Raw genomic sequence first — 15,397 nt, forward strand, 5'->3', positions numbered from 1 at the left:
ATCTAAATGTCCACACAAGGACATTAACATATTTATTTTGACTTTGGCTTCCCCTTTTAGAATGATGTCTTGCTGGAAAATAAACATATTCTCTCAATTTATTTTGTTGACTCTTTTTGTTGACCTATATCTAAATTGTTATTAAACCTTATATTTTTTAAATGTCTGGTATAACTATAATTTATAGTGCTCGACTCATTATGCAATCTGAGAATAAAGATGATTTTGATGAATAAGGATTATTATGACGGAGAGTATATAGTGGAACTCCAAACCTCCATGTGCAAGCAATAATCTTTGTTACAAATCCTAAACTCTTACTATACAACAATCACTCAAATAATTCTGTACAAGCCCGTTTTTAATCCATCTGAAGAATGTCTCGGCCTGTACGTCACATGGCCGGACGACAGATTTATTTGAATTACATTGGTTTACAATACATGGTATGCAACTTGTTTCTAGGAGATATGATGTGTCGCCTGTTTGAATACAAATGCAACTTAATAACTAAAATATTTATGTTTGTCATGGTTTTACAACTCATTGTAAAACTACTTGTATGTTACTCTCGTCCTGTTTTTTATATATGATCATACAACTATACCCATAAGATACCCATAAGCCCCAGAGCTTCCGGTAAAAAGCGGATGTGCTGTCTGATTGGTTAGCAAACACCTTTCAAAAACAGTGCGCGGGGGTGCAGTTTTCTTGAATGTTAAGGATTTGAATCTTTAAACTTACGCAACTTTTGCAGCAACCGTACCGCTGCTTAATAGTGTCGTTATGGAGAAAACGTCTGCTTTTTCTCTGCTGTGAATATAAAAGTGTTGCCATTTAGGTCTCCTGCTTGAAGTAAGTCGCTGTATGTTGTCTTGGTGAAGCTAGCAGACGTTAACGTTAGTCGAACGGCTTCATGTTGTGGTTGACGCTAACGTTAGCTAAGCTACGCTCCTCGCTCAACCGACGTTTAACACTAAACTTGCTACTTTAATAACGTGTTTTCCACAGCTGCAGACATGAAGTGTCTGAAAGTGGACGAGTACGTCAAGCGGACTTCTTCTGTGGACGAGACGGAGCTTTTACTTCAAGAGCTACAGGTTAGCATAATCATCATTTGTATAAGATGAACCTCTCGTATTCCTAATAACGTTTTCTACAAGATAACGTGTTTAAAGCACAGGATTTTAAACGACATTAAGGCAGCAATAAAACATACCGTAATATATAACTACAATAATTTAAATGACCGTTTGGATACGACAAGTTCCATTTGCTGTGTTAAAATTGTGTTTTTGAGAATATAATGCATTTTGTAATGTCTTTTTTCTTTTGTACATATGTTTTGTAGAATTATGTGAAGAGTCGGTTGGGCCTCCAGGGTCGCACACTGTGTGACAGGGTCATCAGGGCCTGTAACCATCAACTTGGAGTTGGATCACCTAGCTTTGACCGTGTCCGTCAGTTGGTGCAGCTGGTGGAGCTTTCCCTTCAGGGCTATGACGTTTCTGCAGCACTCGTCGCTAAGAGCAGTACACTATACATGGAAAAGATCATTTTCCATATTGTCAAGAAGCTAAGCACCCTAGAAGCTCACAGGCTATGTAGCCATGTTGCTGGGTTGCTTTACAGCAGGCTTACCCCAGCCCAACAGGTATGCATCACCTTCTATTTCAGTTCATTTACATGCGTTGTGTGTTCCACATCTGCACTGAATGATCGCCTTGTTAACAAGGTTTCCACTTCTATATGGTCCGTAGGGTGAGGACTACTGTGTTCTTGTGCGGAGCTGCTTCTCCGTGCTCTGGAATGGATTATCTGCTACCAAAGACAAGAAAATCCTCAATCCCCGTGACAAACTCCACTGCCAGATACAAGCTCTGAGCTTCCTTCTGTTGTTGGACACAGAAAGTGTAACCCCCTCTCTCTCCAAAGCACCCGTATATACGGAGGATGCCATCGCTGACTTTGAGAGTAGCTGTGAAGCGGTGACCAAAGACGATGCTTCTTTTCTTCTCCAGGAAATGCACACACTTTTCAACAGATGCTGGACTGGTGGTCAAGGGTCCAAGCAGTCTCCTGAGACATCAGGTCTATATACGCTTTTTGAAATGGTGCTAATAATAGTGAAGGCACTTTGTAAGGCTGGTCACTATGACATAGCTTTCACCTTCCTGAGGGACATTGAGAGCAAGGTCGGAGACTGTGCTAACTGTCACTGTACAGCCATGGTACTCTGCAGATGGGCAGTCAAGATTCATTCTACGATGAAGGCTGGCGGGGAGAGTGGCCAGGCTTTGACGGAGTGTGCCAGGGCCTTGAGGTCTCTTTCAGCCGACCTGGGGGACAGAGAAGCGCATGCAGTCCTGGAAGGTTGTGGACTTGTGGTGTGGGCTGTCGAAAGTGGCCACAGCAAGGGAATAAGTGGACCTGTGCTACTGGCTTGGTTTTCTTTTTGTGAGGAGCACCAAGAGCGGATAGTAAAGACGCTAAAGAAGGTGAGTATAGCTACTGACCAGGACAATTAGTTATTTTATTTTTGTGTGTGTGTGTGTGTGCTAGAAAGTAGGGGAATCATTCTGTAAAATTAGAGCACTGTTGGGTTTTTCTTGAGGAAAACTTATACAGATTATAAACCTGTGATTTGCTTCATCTACAGAGTTCAACATTCCAGGCTGAGTGCAGCAGACTGCAACAGGCGCTTTGCTTCAGTATTTACCAAGGCTTCGTGTTTGCTTACGAGAGCATGCTCGCCTCACAGGTGAGGCTGCTTCTGTAGTATCCAATTTTACGGTGTTGGTGATGGCACCAAAACTGAAAAATAAGACCAATGAGTCACACAGTTAGAACTTGTTGCTGCCGTTCTAATTGTGCTTCAGGTTTTAGTACTTATTGTGATTTTGTTCCCAGCTGGAGAACAGTGACACACTGGACAGGGTGCTGCTCTACTGCCAAGCCACATCTGGACAGATGATGACTGAACTGCGTAAACTATCTGGTGAAAACCTTCTCGTCAAAGCAGGTGATTATTACATTGTAGATTATTAACATGTGGGGTCTTGTGAGTGGTTCTGAAATGCTTACTTAAATTGCACTATATAGACAGTATTTTATTGTTATATTGAATGGCATTTTAAGATTACCTTGTGTCTTGCAGTGATTGCTGTGAGCAACTTGGCTTGTGGATTTTTCAACCGGCGTCTCTACGACCAGGCCTTCACACTCGTTGAGATTCTCTGCAGGGATCTGTGCAAGAATTGCCCCGTCTCGCTGTCTGTCGATAGGGTAAGTCCTTCAAGTGTGTTTTTTATTTGTTATATTCTACACATACACATTGTCTTAATACTATAGTAGTGTATAAATCATGTCTTTGTCTTGACTGGGCTTGGTTGTCGGTGTACAGATCACCTCCTGATTTTAAATAGGTTGTGATAGATGCAAACCCAAATGATCCTGAGGAACATTTTTTATTTTCACACTCATCTCTATCATTAACATGGCTTTTGACTACCTAGTTGAGCCGACCCTTCATGCTGGCTGTGCAGACGTCCAGGCGGGCTGGACAGCTGGAGCGAGCGCTGGACTGGGTGATCCTGTGGCTGAAGGCTCTGGGGGACAAAATCACGACTCATATGTCTGAACCGGTCTCCCTGTGGGTGAAAACAAAGACTGACGCTGCCTGTAACTCGGAGGAGGACATCCGTCTCAGGTACAGATACAGGTTTTTGTTGTTTTTTTGTGACATTTATTTCTCAGAGAAGGTGTTTTATGGATTATTAATGGAAAGGAAACTTGTCCCCTCCTGAAACAGGACATTACGTGACGGTTTTGGCCCTGACGTCCCAGATGAGCGAGTAATGCTTTGCCTGTTGGAGGAAGAGTTGCGTTGCTATAAGGGGTTTGCAGGAGACGCGACCCAGGAGCGTTACAACACACTCTGTGATCTGTTGGACATCTGCCACGAGGACAGCTCCCACACCCATCTGCGTGCCGTCTACCTCTGTGAAATGGCCCAAGTTGTGTGTTACCAGGATTTCAGTGAACAGACGGACTGGTAGGAGCTTTTATTTACATTATTTCTAACGAGTGGTGCTCCTTGTCATTTACAGATACACTGTTCTTTGTGTGGTCGGGGCAAAGGTTTTTGCAGCTGACTGTCTCCATGTTTATTATGTTAATTTGTAACCGTACAGCACAGCAGTTGATTTTACCCACGAAGCTTTACGGCTACTTGAAGAAGAACCCGAGACTCCAGAGAACGCTGACAGACTGAAGGATGACAAGGCCCATGCTTTACTTTGGCTCTATATCTGCACTCTCGAGAAGAACCTTCAGGAGGTGAGCTCAACTAATCAACTAATCTTCTGGATTTAAGTCTTAGTTTAACACACTGACCAAGTGTCTTGTGATTAACTAATGGTGCTTGTTTTGTTTTTGGTCAGACCATTGACGGGGACAAAAAACAGCGAGAGTTGCGTGAGCAGACACGGTGTGTGGCCAATCAAATAGAAACCAATGATTTTGATTATGAAGACAAGCAGAAGACACAAGACAGCATCCTGGTCTATGAAGGCTTGCATTTTAACCTGGCTGCAGAGAACAGTAAGAGCCTTTTTCATATCACCAATCATCCGACTGTAGACGCATGACATGATGCTTATACTTGTCCCATGTTCTGCTATTCTGAACACATCTCTGCCAAGCTGTTGGTGGGACTAATCAACTTGCTGCCTTGAGAATAAAATAGATTGTTTTTTTTATTTCCTGTAAGAGTTGTGCAAGCCTCTGGAAAGAGCACTCGAGGAGTGGTCCGCTCTTCTCCAGAGACACGGCCCGCCTTCTGTCAGAAACTCCAAACACACCTGTAGCTCCATCGCTGTGACTGCGGCTCTCTTTAAACTCAAAGGAAAGGTAACGATGCGTTCTGACAGGTCTCTCTTTAGTTTCTCTCTCCATCACCAAATTGATTGAGCTTCTATCAAATAAGTAACCACTTGGTTAAGCAAATATTTTAGAAGTTTTACTGTAAGAAAGACGTAGATGTGTAAGTGCTATTTTATGATGTATTCTGTGGTCAGGTTATTATAAGTATTGTTCACATCACTCTCTTATGTAGCCTCTAAAGGCTTTGGAAGCTTACCAGCTTGCGATTGGACTTTCACGTCAACTTGCTGATGCCCACGGATGTGCCAGCTCCCTCTGTCAATCAGCCAGCCTCCTGCTGGATATGGGCACTCCTGAACTGGCTTTGGTAATGCAGATTTGAAATAAGTATTCGTAGCAAACCTTCTATATCTCATTTTATATACTATACCTCACTTTGTTTATTGTGCTGCTTTTTTTTTTTAAGGCCCAGCTAGAGCAAGCAGAAAAGTTTCTCACTTCTGTTACGACTGCTGATGGACCTTCTTCTCTGTCTATGCTGGCCGTTCTGTTGAAAGCGCAGTACTGCTACAGCACAGGACAGGTCAGTGACATGTCTGCAAGCAGGATTTCTTGCATGTTGTTGTTTTTTTGTTTTTTTGCTGGAATAGGTGATTATATCAAATTGCCCCTTTTCCTGTTGACCATGTCTCAGGTGGATCGTGGAGTACCTTATCTGTGTGAGGTACTTAAAGAAGTGAACAAGCAGAGGCAGTCAAAGAGTTGGTACCTGCTGCGTGCTCGCATGCTCCAGACCTGCAGCTCCTATCTGAGTTTGGACACCGCTGCACTGCCACAAGCCCAGAGAAGCCACATCACACAGCATGGTTAGCTAAAGCATTTGCCACACTGAATATAATTTCTGTTTTCATTTTGCTTTGTGAGAATGTAGAGCGGAGGTTTGCAGCTTTAGTGAAGTAAGGACTTGTGATTGTGTCTCAGGTCTAAATAGCCCGGACACTGTCCTATATGAAAGTCTGAAGCTTCTCTGCAGCCTGCTGGTCGCTCTAGTGGGGAAGGGCCTATATGGGTCTAACGGCAGCAGCTCAGACATGCGCTTCATCGACCAAGGTAGGTTTGTCCCACACACGGACTGAATGAAAAAGCTTCTAATACCTTTTATTGATGTCTCTTTTAGTACCGTCTGTCATGATTCTCTCCCTCTCGCCCTTGACTTATGAGCAGGAGATAACTTGGTGCTAAAGTGGCAGCTGCTCTCAGAGCTTCTGAACTGCTCTATGAAGGTTGTGGCTGTGAGGAGCCGCTGTGGAGCCGTCAATGACGCCAGGCTCCAATGTCTAGAAGCCCTCAAGCTGGCCATCAAGCTGCAAGCACTCAGCCAGTACGTACATGTGCACGCTCGAGGGTTAACATGTAAATAGTGAAGCTGTGTCCAAACGATGGCTTGTGCCCTGATATTATCAGTGTGTACTGGCCGATCTTAAATATTTTCTCTCTGCATGGTACAATGCTAAAACTCACCGGCAGCTCACAGCTTGTTTCTTCTCTTATTTGTTGTGTGCCGTTTAGCTTGATGTGGTGTTTGAGCCCATTTATTGGAAGTTTTTACTGCAGTCACTTCAAACTGTTAAAATAGAATCTATACAGTCTAGTTCTCTAGCGTATTGATTAGAATAATACTAAATGTTAGTCAGTCATAACCCCCCCCCGTACAGTCCACTGCAATCCAATACAACAGCCCTGTAATAAATCCCAATTATAAGACACTTATTATAGATTTGTTTCTGATTCAACTCTAATAGGGTTTACTTTGTTTGCTTTATACTGCATTTTAAAATGTTTTTAATATTTTGTCTTATTACAGTAATTAAAATCGGTATAACTATATGAATTTGATCCATTAGTACATATTAAGTAATGCTGTGCTTATCACGCATCACAGTACAGATATGCAGCACAATACATCGGAGCTAATGTGGTCACATTACAAACTTGTGCTTTTTTTTTTTTTTTTTTAAGGAAGTCGCTCTTTTCTTTGCTCTTGTCGTTGTTTTAGATGTGCTGAGCTGCTGGTGATGAAAGCTGAGTTGGAGCTGATGCAGGGGGAGAGGGAGGAAAGTAGACTTGATTTAGACAAAGTCCGAAACCTCCTGGAACTCTGTACAGGTGTGTTAAATACAAAGCTCCTGTTCAAATGAGGCTGGATATTTAAGTCAAATTGTGTTGTGATTTGATACAATTGTTGTAGTATTTTAAAAATAAGTTGTTGCCATTTTTTGTTTTACCTATGTTATGACTATTGTCTAATTTAAAGCTTGTCTCTTTCCTCGTTCTACATAATGGACTTCTGTTCATTTCTTTTTCTCAGATTCTTCTGATCAGGTGCAGAAGGCTGAAGTGAAAATCAAACCAAGGAAAGGTCGCCCGGCACAGAAACCTCAGGTGCCCCTTCCTGCCTTGGAGGATGACCTTAAGGGCATCCTGAGCATCAGGTGGATTGGTAAAGAACCCGTAGTGAGGGATGTGGCCAGCTCCCCGCCTTTAAAAGCACAGCCTCGCCGCTGGCTCTCCTCGCTGGCGCATGAACGCGACTGCCACTGCCCCTGCTGCTCGGAGCCCTGCCTGGGCCGTGCCACTGCTCGCTGGGCAGCCGCACAGGCCGATCTGGTGCTGCAGCTAGATCCCAATGAAGCCAAAGTCAGTTTGAAACTTCAGACGGCAACATTAGCTCGCTGTAAGAGTGTTGTTGCCAAACTTGGGGCAAAATTGGCTAAACTCTTGCCTCCCTGTGGCCCTGGCAAAAATCCCTCTAAGCCCTCCCTGATGCAGGACGTGGTGGGCCGTGTCTACCTTCACATGGCCCTGTCGGCGCTGGAACCAAGGCTCAGCAAGGTCTGTGGTATATGGAAAGTACTGGAAGCTGGCTTGGCCTTTGTTGATTCCACACCTTCTCCTGTGCTAAGACCTGTGAGAGCCGGCCTAATGGCAACCAAAGCCATCGTGTCATTGGTTGCCTTGGCTGCGAAAAAGGGCTGCAGCCCAGAGGAGCTCTTCTCTAATGCTTGGACTTGGAATGCACCAAACGAGGATAAAATGCTGAAATCGGCGCAGAAAGCGGTGCCTCCCCCGTCCTCGCTTAAGAAGCCTAAAGAGCCAAATCGAGACCTAGATGTTCCTGACAAAACAAAGAAGGTCAAGCTTGTCAAGCCCAGGATTCAAGTGACGAGCTCGTCAACCAAAGGAAAGGGACTTGTGCCCATGACGCCAGTAATGGTAAAGCCCGAGCCATCGAGTAGGGAGCGTGACTCTTTTGACTTTAACACACTGGTACCTACGTTGGCCTGCACTCCGATTCAAAAGCTGAAAGCCCCCGCCTCAGTGCAGAAAGCCCCGAGGACCGCCTCTAAGCTCCAGTTTCATGTGTATGAAGAGTTGTCGCCAGTTCAAGCCAAAGCCCAACCTGTGCCTGCTGCCCCCAGACGCACAAAAAAATCCCGTTTCGTGGTAAGCATCTAAAAAAAAATACAGCTTTTTGTGTTTTACTTTTTTTTTTTTTTTTTTTTTTTTTTTTTTTTTTTTGCCATAAAGAAAAATAATTTCTTGTATTTCAATACAGATTGAGTTTAGCGACGAGAGTGACACGGAAGCCAACCCCCCGGCAGAGCCCGAAGAAAAAACCGATGTCCCTAAAAAGCGAACCACCACAAGAAGACCTGCACAGAACTGTAAAACAGCCCCAGATCCACCTGCAGAGAAGGTCCCAGCCAGGAGGCCGGCCCGGGGTAAGAAGACCACTGCAATGCCCCGGGTGAGTTCTGAGGATGAGGGGTCTTTGGTCTGTCAGGCCGCCTCAACCAGAAGAGGAAGAAGTAGGAGGGAACTGTCCAAGGCGGAGGCCGATTCAGTGGAGGAGCCAGACAAGATGAGGACCATTGAGGAGGAAACTAATCAAGTTCTGAACATCAGCATTGAGCAGCTCAGGACATCTGACTCTGAGGAGGCTGAAGACCGCTCTGCTTCAAGTAAAGATATCGGTGTGTATTTTGTTTGTGAAACTCTCCATTAATTAGTAAACATAGAACTTAATTACCTGGCGTTCGTGCAAAATGTAGCATGATAGGTTTCGTTTGTGCATTTAGTGATGACTTCCAAGCTCACTGTTAATGATTTGAAACTCAATAATGGTCATCATCACTGCATCAACAAAATGTTGATATAGAGCCAGAGCTCTCATCTCTTTCTTGTCTCTCTCTACATAGATTTTGAGGTTTTGCGGAGGGATATGTATTGTGATTTGGAGAGAGACGACTTGTCTGAACTAAGGAGCAGAGGTCACCTGAGAGACGGTCCACTAACACACCTCCCTCAGTCATACACCAGGCCAGGTGAGGCTTTACACTACTGCATTATGACTCTGTCTTTATGGTATAATGTGTCCTTTCATTGGTGTGAGACTGGCAGTCTTTGAAATATGTGTGTATGAGAGGAGGGAAACATGGCACTAAAATCTAGAAAGCATCTTGAAATAAGGGATGTAATACCTGAAGTAAACACTGTTAAAGTCTGAGTAGCTCTTTAACCTTCTTGGCTCTTCATCCAGTTGTGTCTAATTTTTCTCTTTCTCCTCTCAGACAATCTTTCTCTGGAGGATGTTGAGTTGCTGCTCCGCTCAGCATGGTTGGCCCTCCAGCACTTCCCCTCCCCCACCATCTACCCGACCCTCTGTGCTCTTCTGGCCTTGACCAGAGGACAGCAGGACCCCGTGACTACAGCTATGCTGCATGCCCACTCCTTGGGCATCACAAATCGTCATCACACGATCAGGCACTTGGCCAGTTGTCTCAAGTAAGCATATGTCTTGTGTGTATAGTTTTGACATCTGACAGTTCAAGGCTCAACATTCTTTCACCGTGACAATATTACAAATGGTTTAAGTCAGTGGTTCTCAAACTGTGGGGCGCGCCCCACAGTTTGAGGGCGGTATTGCAGGTGGGGCGCAGGGGGAAATGCAGAATTTTTTTTTATTTCAAGAACTTTATTCATACCTGCAAACTTGTCGCTTTTTGGCGAAATTCGCCGTTTTAAATCAAAATATATCATCCACGTGAATCGTGTAGATCCGTAGGGGGGGGTTTTGGGGGGGGGGGGGGGGTCAACTGGCCAGCCAGCGTTTCTCAGATTGGAGTGAGACAAGGAGAAAAGGTGATGTCGTGATCTTCACAATAAAACATCTCTGATGTGACTTGTCGAGTCTTGGCCAATCAGCGTTAAGATGTCTACACCGTCTTTCCCTCCGTTGCAGTTTAAGTTCCGTTATGTCCCGTTACCGTTCACACTTGCTGGGTTAAGTTAACGTCCACTGCATGCGGAACTTCGTGGACTGTTAACGTTCATCATTATCACGATTTAGGAGGAAAAAACGGTAACGTGATGAAACATGAAGGCCCCCCCCCGTGTTCCGGTTCAGTTCACGCGGTCACTCGTTAACGTTAAACCAGAACACCGGCGGATCTGGTTGCAGGTTGTTTGTTTTAACTCAAAGTAGAATGAAAGGCCCAGATACTGATGAGATGATGAGGTCAAAGAGCTTCGGGGAGAGGAGGCTGGTTGTGTAGCGCAGCTTGACGCAGGGCTGAGCTGTGAGTGGAGCTGGGCCTGGATAAAGGTGGAGGTCTAAACAGATGCGAGTACAGCTTCCTGCTGTCACAGTATTTTAAATACATTGATAAGGCAGGGTATGCTAAATGCAGCCTCTGCTCCAAGGAGATGAAGTACAGCAACAAGGGCTCACATGCCCTCTCATCACACTGTAATGACCACAGCCAGTGTACTAACAGTCCCAACAGTCCCACGTGCTGTTAAATCACAGCTATTTTACTTTTAGAATGCTACATTTTAAAGCTCATATTTAAAATGAAATGCTCCAGGTGTGTGACACACATCTGGAGCATTTTGTTTCGTTTTGCACAGGTTGCACGTTATTGTTATCTTAGAAAGATATTCAGTGCAAAGCAGGTGAATTGCAGCCACAATAAGCTATTTTTTGTGGGCTGTGAGGCATGAACATTTTTCTTCCTCCAAAGTGGGGCGTGACAGAAAAAGTTTGAGAACCACTGGTTTAAGTCAAGTTGCTTTGTGTCGTCATTGGAACAGGAAGCTGAGAAAGGTGTCCAGTGAGTTAGCAGACAAGATGGACGCTCTGAGTCTAGATGAGCTCAGTCCAAACGAGTCCAAGATCTCCACTGAACAGAGGTTGTCGCGGTTGGAGAGCATCTTCTCCTTCCCAACTGCTGACTCCGCTACGTTCCCCAAGAGCCACTGTCAGGATTTTCTCCAACTAATTCAACAGCTTCCCGCAGGTAAAATATGAAATACTGTCTTGATCTCCGTAGCTAAAGGGTACATTCATGTTTGATTCCATCAAAATGTGCTTTTTTAGAAACTGATCATTCTGTGGATTTTAATCTACGAACAAGTTTTTATTGTGAGTTTGTCAAACTGATAGTATGTCATTCCTTTAGCTACTGCAGCTATACTTAGTGGAGCCTTTTTATCTTCTCCATAACCTGATTTAATTCAGATTACTGGTTGCTTTCATGCTTGTTAAAATGAGCAGAATCTGAACTGCATTACGCTCGTGTACTATTATCCTTTTCTTTCTGTGCATCGCTCTCTCCTTTACAGGGGTCACTGTGTGTGTGATGTCTGTGCTCGGAGTAAAACCCGGGGAGATGGGTGACAGCATCATACTGTCCCGTCTCGAGAAGGGATCTGCACCCGTCACTGTCCACACCCCTACCTCTAAACAACAGGTGAGGACGGTACATTACTAATTACTAGTTACTAAACCAGACAAGTATATTGTAACTGCTTAGCAATATGGTGACACAAGTGACTGTCAAATCATGCCGCGCTCACACTCCCATCTTTTTATCAAGTAGCCCAAAGGGAAATATTTACCGCAGCTTTCGTTGTATTGCAACTGCTTTTTCTGCTTCAATGAGTAATTATGTCGCACTAATATAAAAAAAAAAATGACTTCTAACTTTGTCTTCTGTCTCTGTGTGTTGTGCAGCACTCCATCAGTTGGCTGGTTCAGGAGATGGATAATATTCAGGTGGAGCAGAAGCTTGTGAGCTCTGTGTCTGAGAAAGCCAAGTGGTGGGAGGGCCGCGGGGCGCTCGACTCTCGAGTTGGGGTAAGTGGAGAACAGCGAGGGTGCTGCTGGGGAGTCTCAGGGGACTTCACAATGCCTGCATTATTTTACGCAGTTTCACTTAAAGTTATACACTTCCACTCAGACATGTAGACGAAGAAAACAACCTTTTTTTTTTTTTTTGGTCAAATCAACCTGCCGTCTTTCTTTCAGCGACTGTTGAAGGGGATGGAAGACTTGCTGGGGTGCTGGTGGAGCTTTCTCTTACCCCCTTCATCGGATCCTGAGCTCTCCAAACAGGCACAGCACCTCTGCAAGTCTTTGTCTGCAAAGGGAGTGACAGTCAGTGAGGAAATGTTGAAGGTGCGTGTTGTGTTTGGCCTTTTTTTAGTTTTTTAGATCCATGGACCTTGGTTTCTGTTGGAAAAGGAACCGCAAAGCAGCAACCACTCACACGTTTAAACTTCTGTGTTTCAGGCGGTGCTGTCGGCCTCTCCTGTGCTCTCCCAAGAAGACCTGAAGAGATTTTCTCTGGGAGTCTCTCCGCAGTGGGACACCAAGTGTGACCAGCTTCTCCAAACAGCCGTGTCCCGGCTCGCTTGCAGAGACGAGCCCCGCGGTCATGTGGTTCTCATCCTGGACAAGGTTGGTTTCATCATCTCTAAGAAATACTGCATTTTCCTATAGCCTGATTTGTAGAAAGAGAGAAAAGACCTCCAAAAGCACTCGTGCGATATGTTCTCAGTGAGGTAGGATGATGCTAAAATGTAGAGGTATCCTCTCCTGTTTCTTTTGCAGTACCTTCAGAAGCTGCCGTGGGAGAGCACCTCCATCTTACTGTCTCACTCTGTCAGCCGGATGCCTTCTCTGCACTCTGTAATCGGACTGAGCATTCAGAAAGAGGTACGATTAAGCTCCATAACTGTGCCAATAGGGCCTGTGGTGAAGATGTAGTGGTAGTTACAGATATTATTATTATTTTATTTTTTTTAAATCTTCCCTTTTAGACCGACTCCCAGTCCATCCTGAAGCAAGGTGTGGATGCAAGGCAGGTGTTTTATGTGGTGGACCCTGATGCCAATTTAAGAAACTCTCAAGGACAATTCAAGGAATGGTTTAGCAGGTGAGACCAACACTTGTATGCAAGTCTTCCTGTCCTCAGTCTGTTTTCTTCCCATTTACTACTTTGCCATTCTCATTAAAGTAAACTGGATTGGGCCGGTGTGTGTGGAGTTGCTCCTGACTCGAGTCAGCTGGAAGAAGCTGTTGTTACCAAGGATCTATACATGTGAGTTTGTGATCTTAAGTATCCTGATGGGGAGAGGAAATAATACTGCAAGATATTGAAAATATTGCGTTATAAAAGTTTGTCAATCACTCTTTGAGGAGATTAGAGTTTAAAACAATTCTTTGATTATTCAAATTTGCTGATAAACAGGCAAAAAAGTTGATCACCGGAATTCATTTTAAACACAAATGCTAAAAATTTCACTTTTTCCAGTTCAGTCTTCTGTGATGGTAAGTTGATTTTTAGGTTTTCGACTGTTGAAACAAACAACTTGAAGATGTAATGTTGGACTCCAGACATTTTTTCACTATTTTTTTTTTTTTTTGACGTTTGATTAATCTCATGAAATTACATTTTAGCTGAATCCCTGTAACGGATCGTTTTCTGTTCAAACTCTGATAAAAGTCCCACAGAGAAAGTGTTCAAATAAATATTGTGAAGTAATTGTAAGAGGATAGCTAACACAACACAAATTAGTTCAATTTTAATATTGTATTTATACAATGTTTGTTTTATATTGAGCCCTTTGATTTGATAACCAGTCTGACTTTATATCGTCTCTGTCCATGTCCTTCTTTAGTTACGTGGGTCATGGTGCAGGCGCACGATTCTTCGACGGTAAATCGGTCCTGAAGCGGCAGATGAGAGCAGCTTCTCTGATCTTCGGTTGCAGTAGTGCAGCTCTGGCAGTGCGCGGAGATCAGGAAGGCCAAGGCATCGTCCTCAACTACCTCACAGCAGGCTGGTGAGATATGTCTTCACTAGCTGTTGAATAATGATCTGTTAAATGTGTCCTATGAATACATTTCGATGTCTTGTTTTTTTTGTCCTTAGCCCCCTTTTTTTGGGAAACCTGTGGGATGTCACAGATCGGGATATTGATCGCTTCACCAAAGTCTTGTTGGAGTCCTGGTTATCCGCTGGCTCTGGAGCTTCCCTCCTGGATTATATGGGGCAATCCCGTCAGGTCACACACATGAAACACCTGATCGGAGCGGCACCTGTGGTCTATGGCTTACCAGTTCACCTGCAGTAGATGAGCTGGTAGACCAAAACTCTTCCAGCTAAACTTTGTTTTGCAAGTTTTGGCAATATTAAAGTACTGCATGTTCTTTTATTTAAACTAATGCTTCCATTTTTAAACCAATGTTTTTTATATTGTGAATGATTTTAAATGTTTGAATGCTCATTAAATGTTGATTGAACAATTTCTGAATAAATGTGTTCTTGAATACAGTCGGTGTCCGATTTGTGGAAATTACTTTGTAATTAGTCACATTTATGTGAAGAGTTGGGGAAAGCCTGAAAAAATATATTTACAGTATCTTCTGCAAACAAGAAATATGAGTATAAATATAAGCTTCTATGGATATAAGTTACTATCATTTGGATAAAATCAATTTACTGTGGGAACAAGTTAGATCTTACACAACATATGGAGCTTGTTCTTACAACACTTGTTTATATTTCTTGAAATATTGTAATTTTATTGTAGCTCAAAGCTGTAGCTATGAGATTCTTAATGGATACATAATTTTCTCGATTTAGTTCAACAGGCATTTGATCAACAGCTCATACGTGGGGTGTAATTTTGAGGGTGCTTTCAGGGGCCCTAGAGCACAAATACTGAGTTACATCAGGGCTACCACTATCAATGTATGATCATGTTAAAGGTGTTAGTTGAATGTACAAAATTAAGCAAAAAACTATAAAACAATTGGCACTTTCACATTTATTGAAATTTAAAGTGAACGTGACTTTGGGTAACTTGAAATTGCATTTCGATCTTCTGAATTTAAATTATATTTGGGGTCATATTAAATAATACCAGTTCGCAGGGTGTCTGTGCCTTTGCACAGTGAAGGATATAACTGAATTTGCATTTAAGTTTAGGTACCAGTTTAAAAATAAAATGATCGACATTTTAGGGTATAGTTGAATTGACTTATCAATCAAGTTTTTATTCGATTGATTGTGGTAATGATGCATTAAAAAAAAACAAGTGAGTTTTGTCATTTTACGTATCGTGACAATAATTCGTTCAAATGACTTTATATTGTGAACCCTGA

General features: G+C 43.3%; 1 protein-coding gene across 1 annotated transcript; it reads left to right on the forward strand.

Moving 5' to 3' along the window:
- The first annotated feature begins 677 nt into the window (after positions 1-677).
- Positions 678-14,498, forward strand: espl1 (extra spindle pole bodies like 1, separase). The gene is made up of 32 exons (XM_031839670.1): positions 678-855; positions 1,012-1,100; positions 1,352-1,654; positions 1,761-2,498; positions 2,660-2,761; positions 2,911-3,022; positions 3,158-3,285; positions 3,516-3,709; positions 3,812-4,054; positions 4,194-4,338; positions 4,443-4,602; positions 4,772-4,911; positions 5,117-5,251; positions 5,351-5,467; positions 5,579-5,750; positions 5,866-5,994; positions 6,109-6,265; positions 6,941-7,050; positions 7,253-8,388; positions 8,501-8,918; positions 9,144-9,269; positions 9,516-9,729; positions 11,038-11,243; positions 11,569-11,696; positions 11,960-12,082; positions 12,254-12,403; positions 12,518-12,685; positions 12,839-12,943; positions 13,048-13,163; positions 13,245-13,328; positions 13,909-14,073; positions 14,163-14,498. The coding sequence occupies exons 2-32, from the start codon at positions 1,020-1,022 to the stop codon at positions 14,362-14,364; spliced, it is 6,507 nt and encodes a 2,168-aa protein (XP_031695530.1). The 5' UTR covers positions 678-855; positions 1,012-1,019; the 3' UTR covers positions 14,365-14,498.
- The last annotated feature ends 899 nt before the right edge of the window (positions 14,499-15,397 follow it).

The sequence above is a fragment of the Anarrhichthys ocellatus genome, unplaced genomic scaffold, assembly GCF_004355925.1.
Source record: "Anarrhichthys ocellatus isolate YVR2014 unplaced genomic scaffold, GSC_Weel_1.0 scaffold1, whole genome shotgun sequence".
Lineage (NCBI taxonomy): Eukaryota > Metazoa > Chordata > Actinopteri > Perciformes > Anarhichadidae > Anarrhichthys > Anarrhichthys ocellatus.

Bases quoted from the DNA above. Each gene is read 5' to 3' on its own strand.
- espl1 (XM_031839670.1), top strand. From the start codon at position 1,020: ATGAAGTGTCTGAAAGTGGACGAGTACGTCAAGCGGACTTCTTCTGTG. The intron at 6,266-6,940 runs GTACGTACATGT...TCGTTGTTTTAG, and splicing joins AAGCTGCAAGCACTCAGCCA to ATGTGCTGAGCTGCTGGTGA. The intron at 8,389-8,500 runs GTAAGCATCTAA...ATTTCAATACAG, and splicing joins CAAAAAAATCCCGTTTCGTG to ATTGAGTTTAGCGACGAGAG.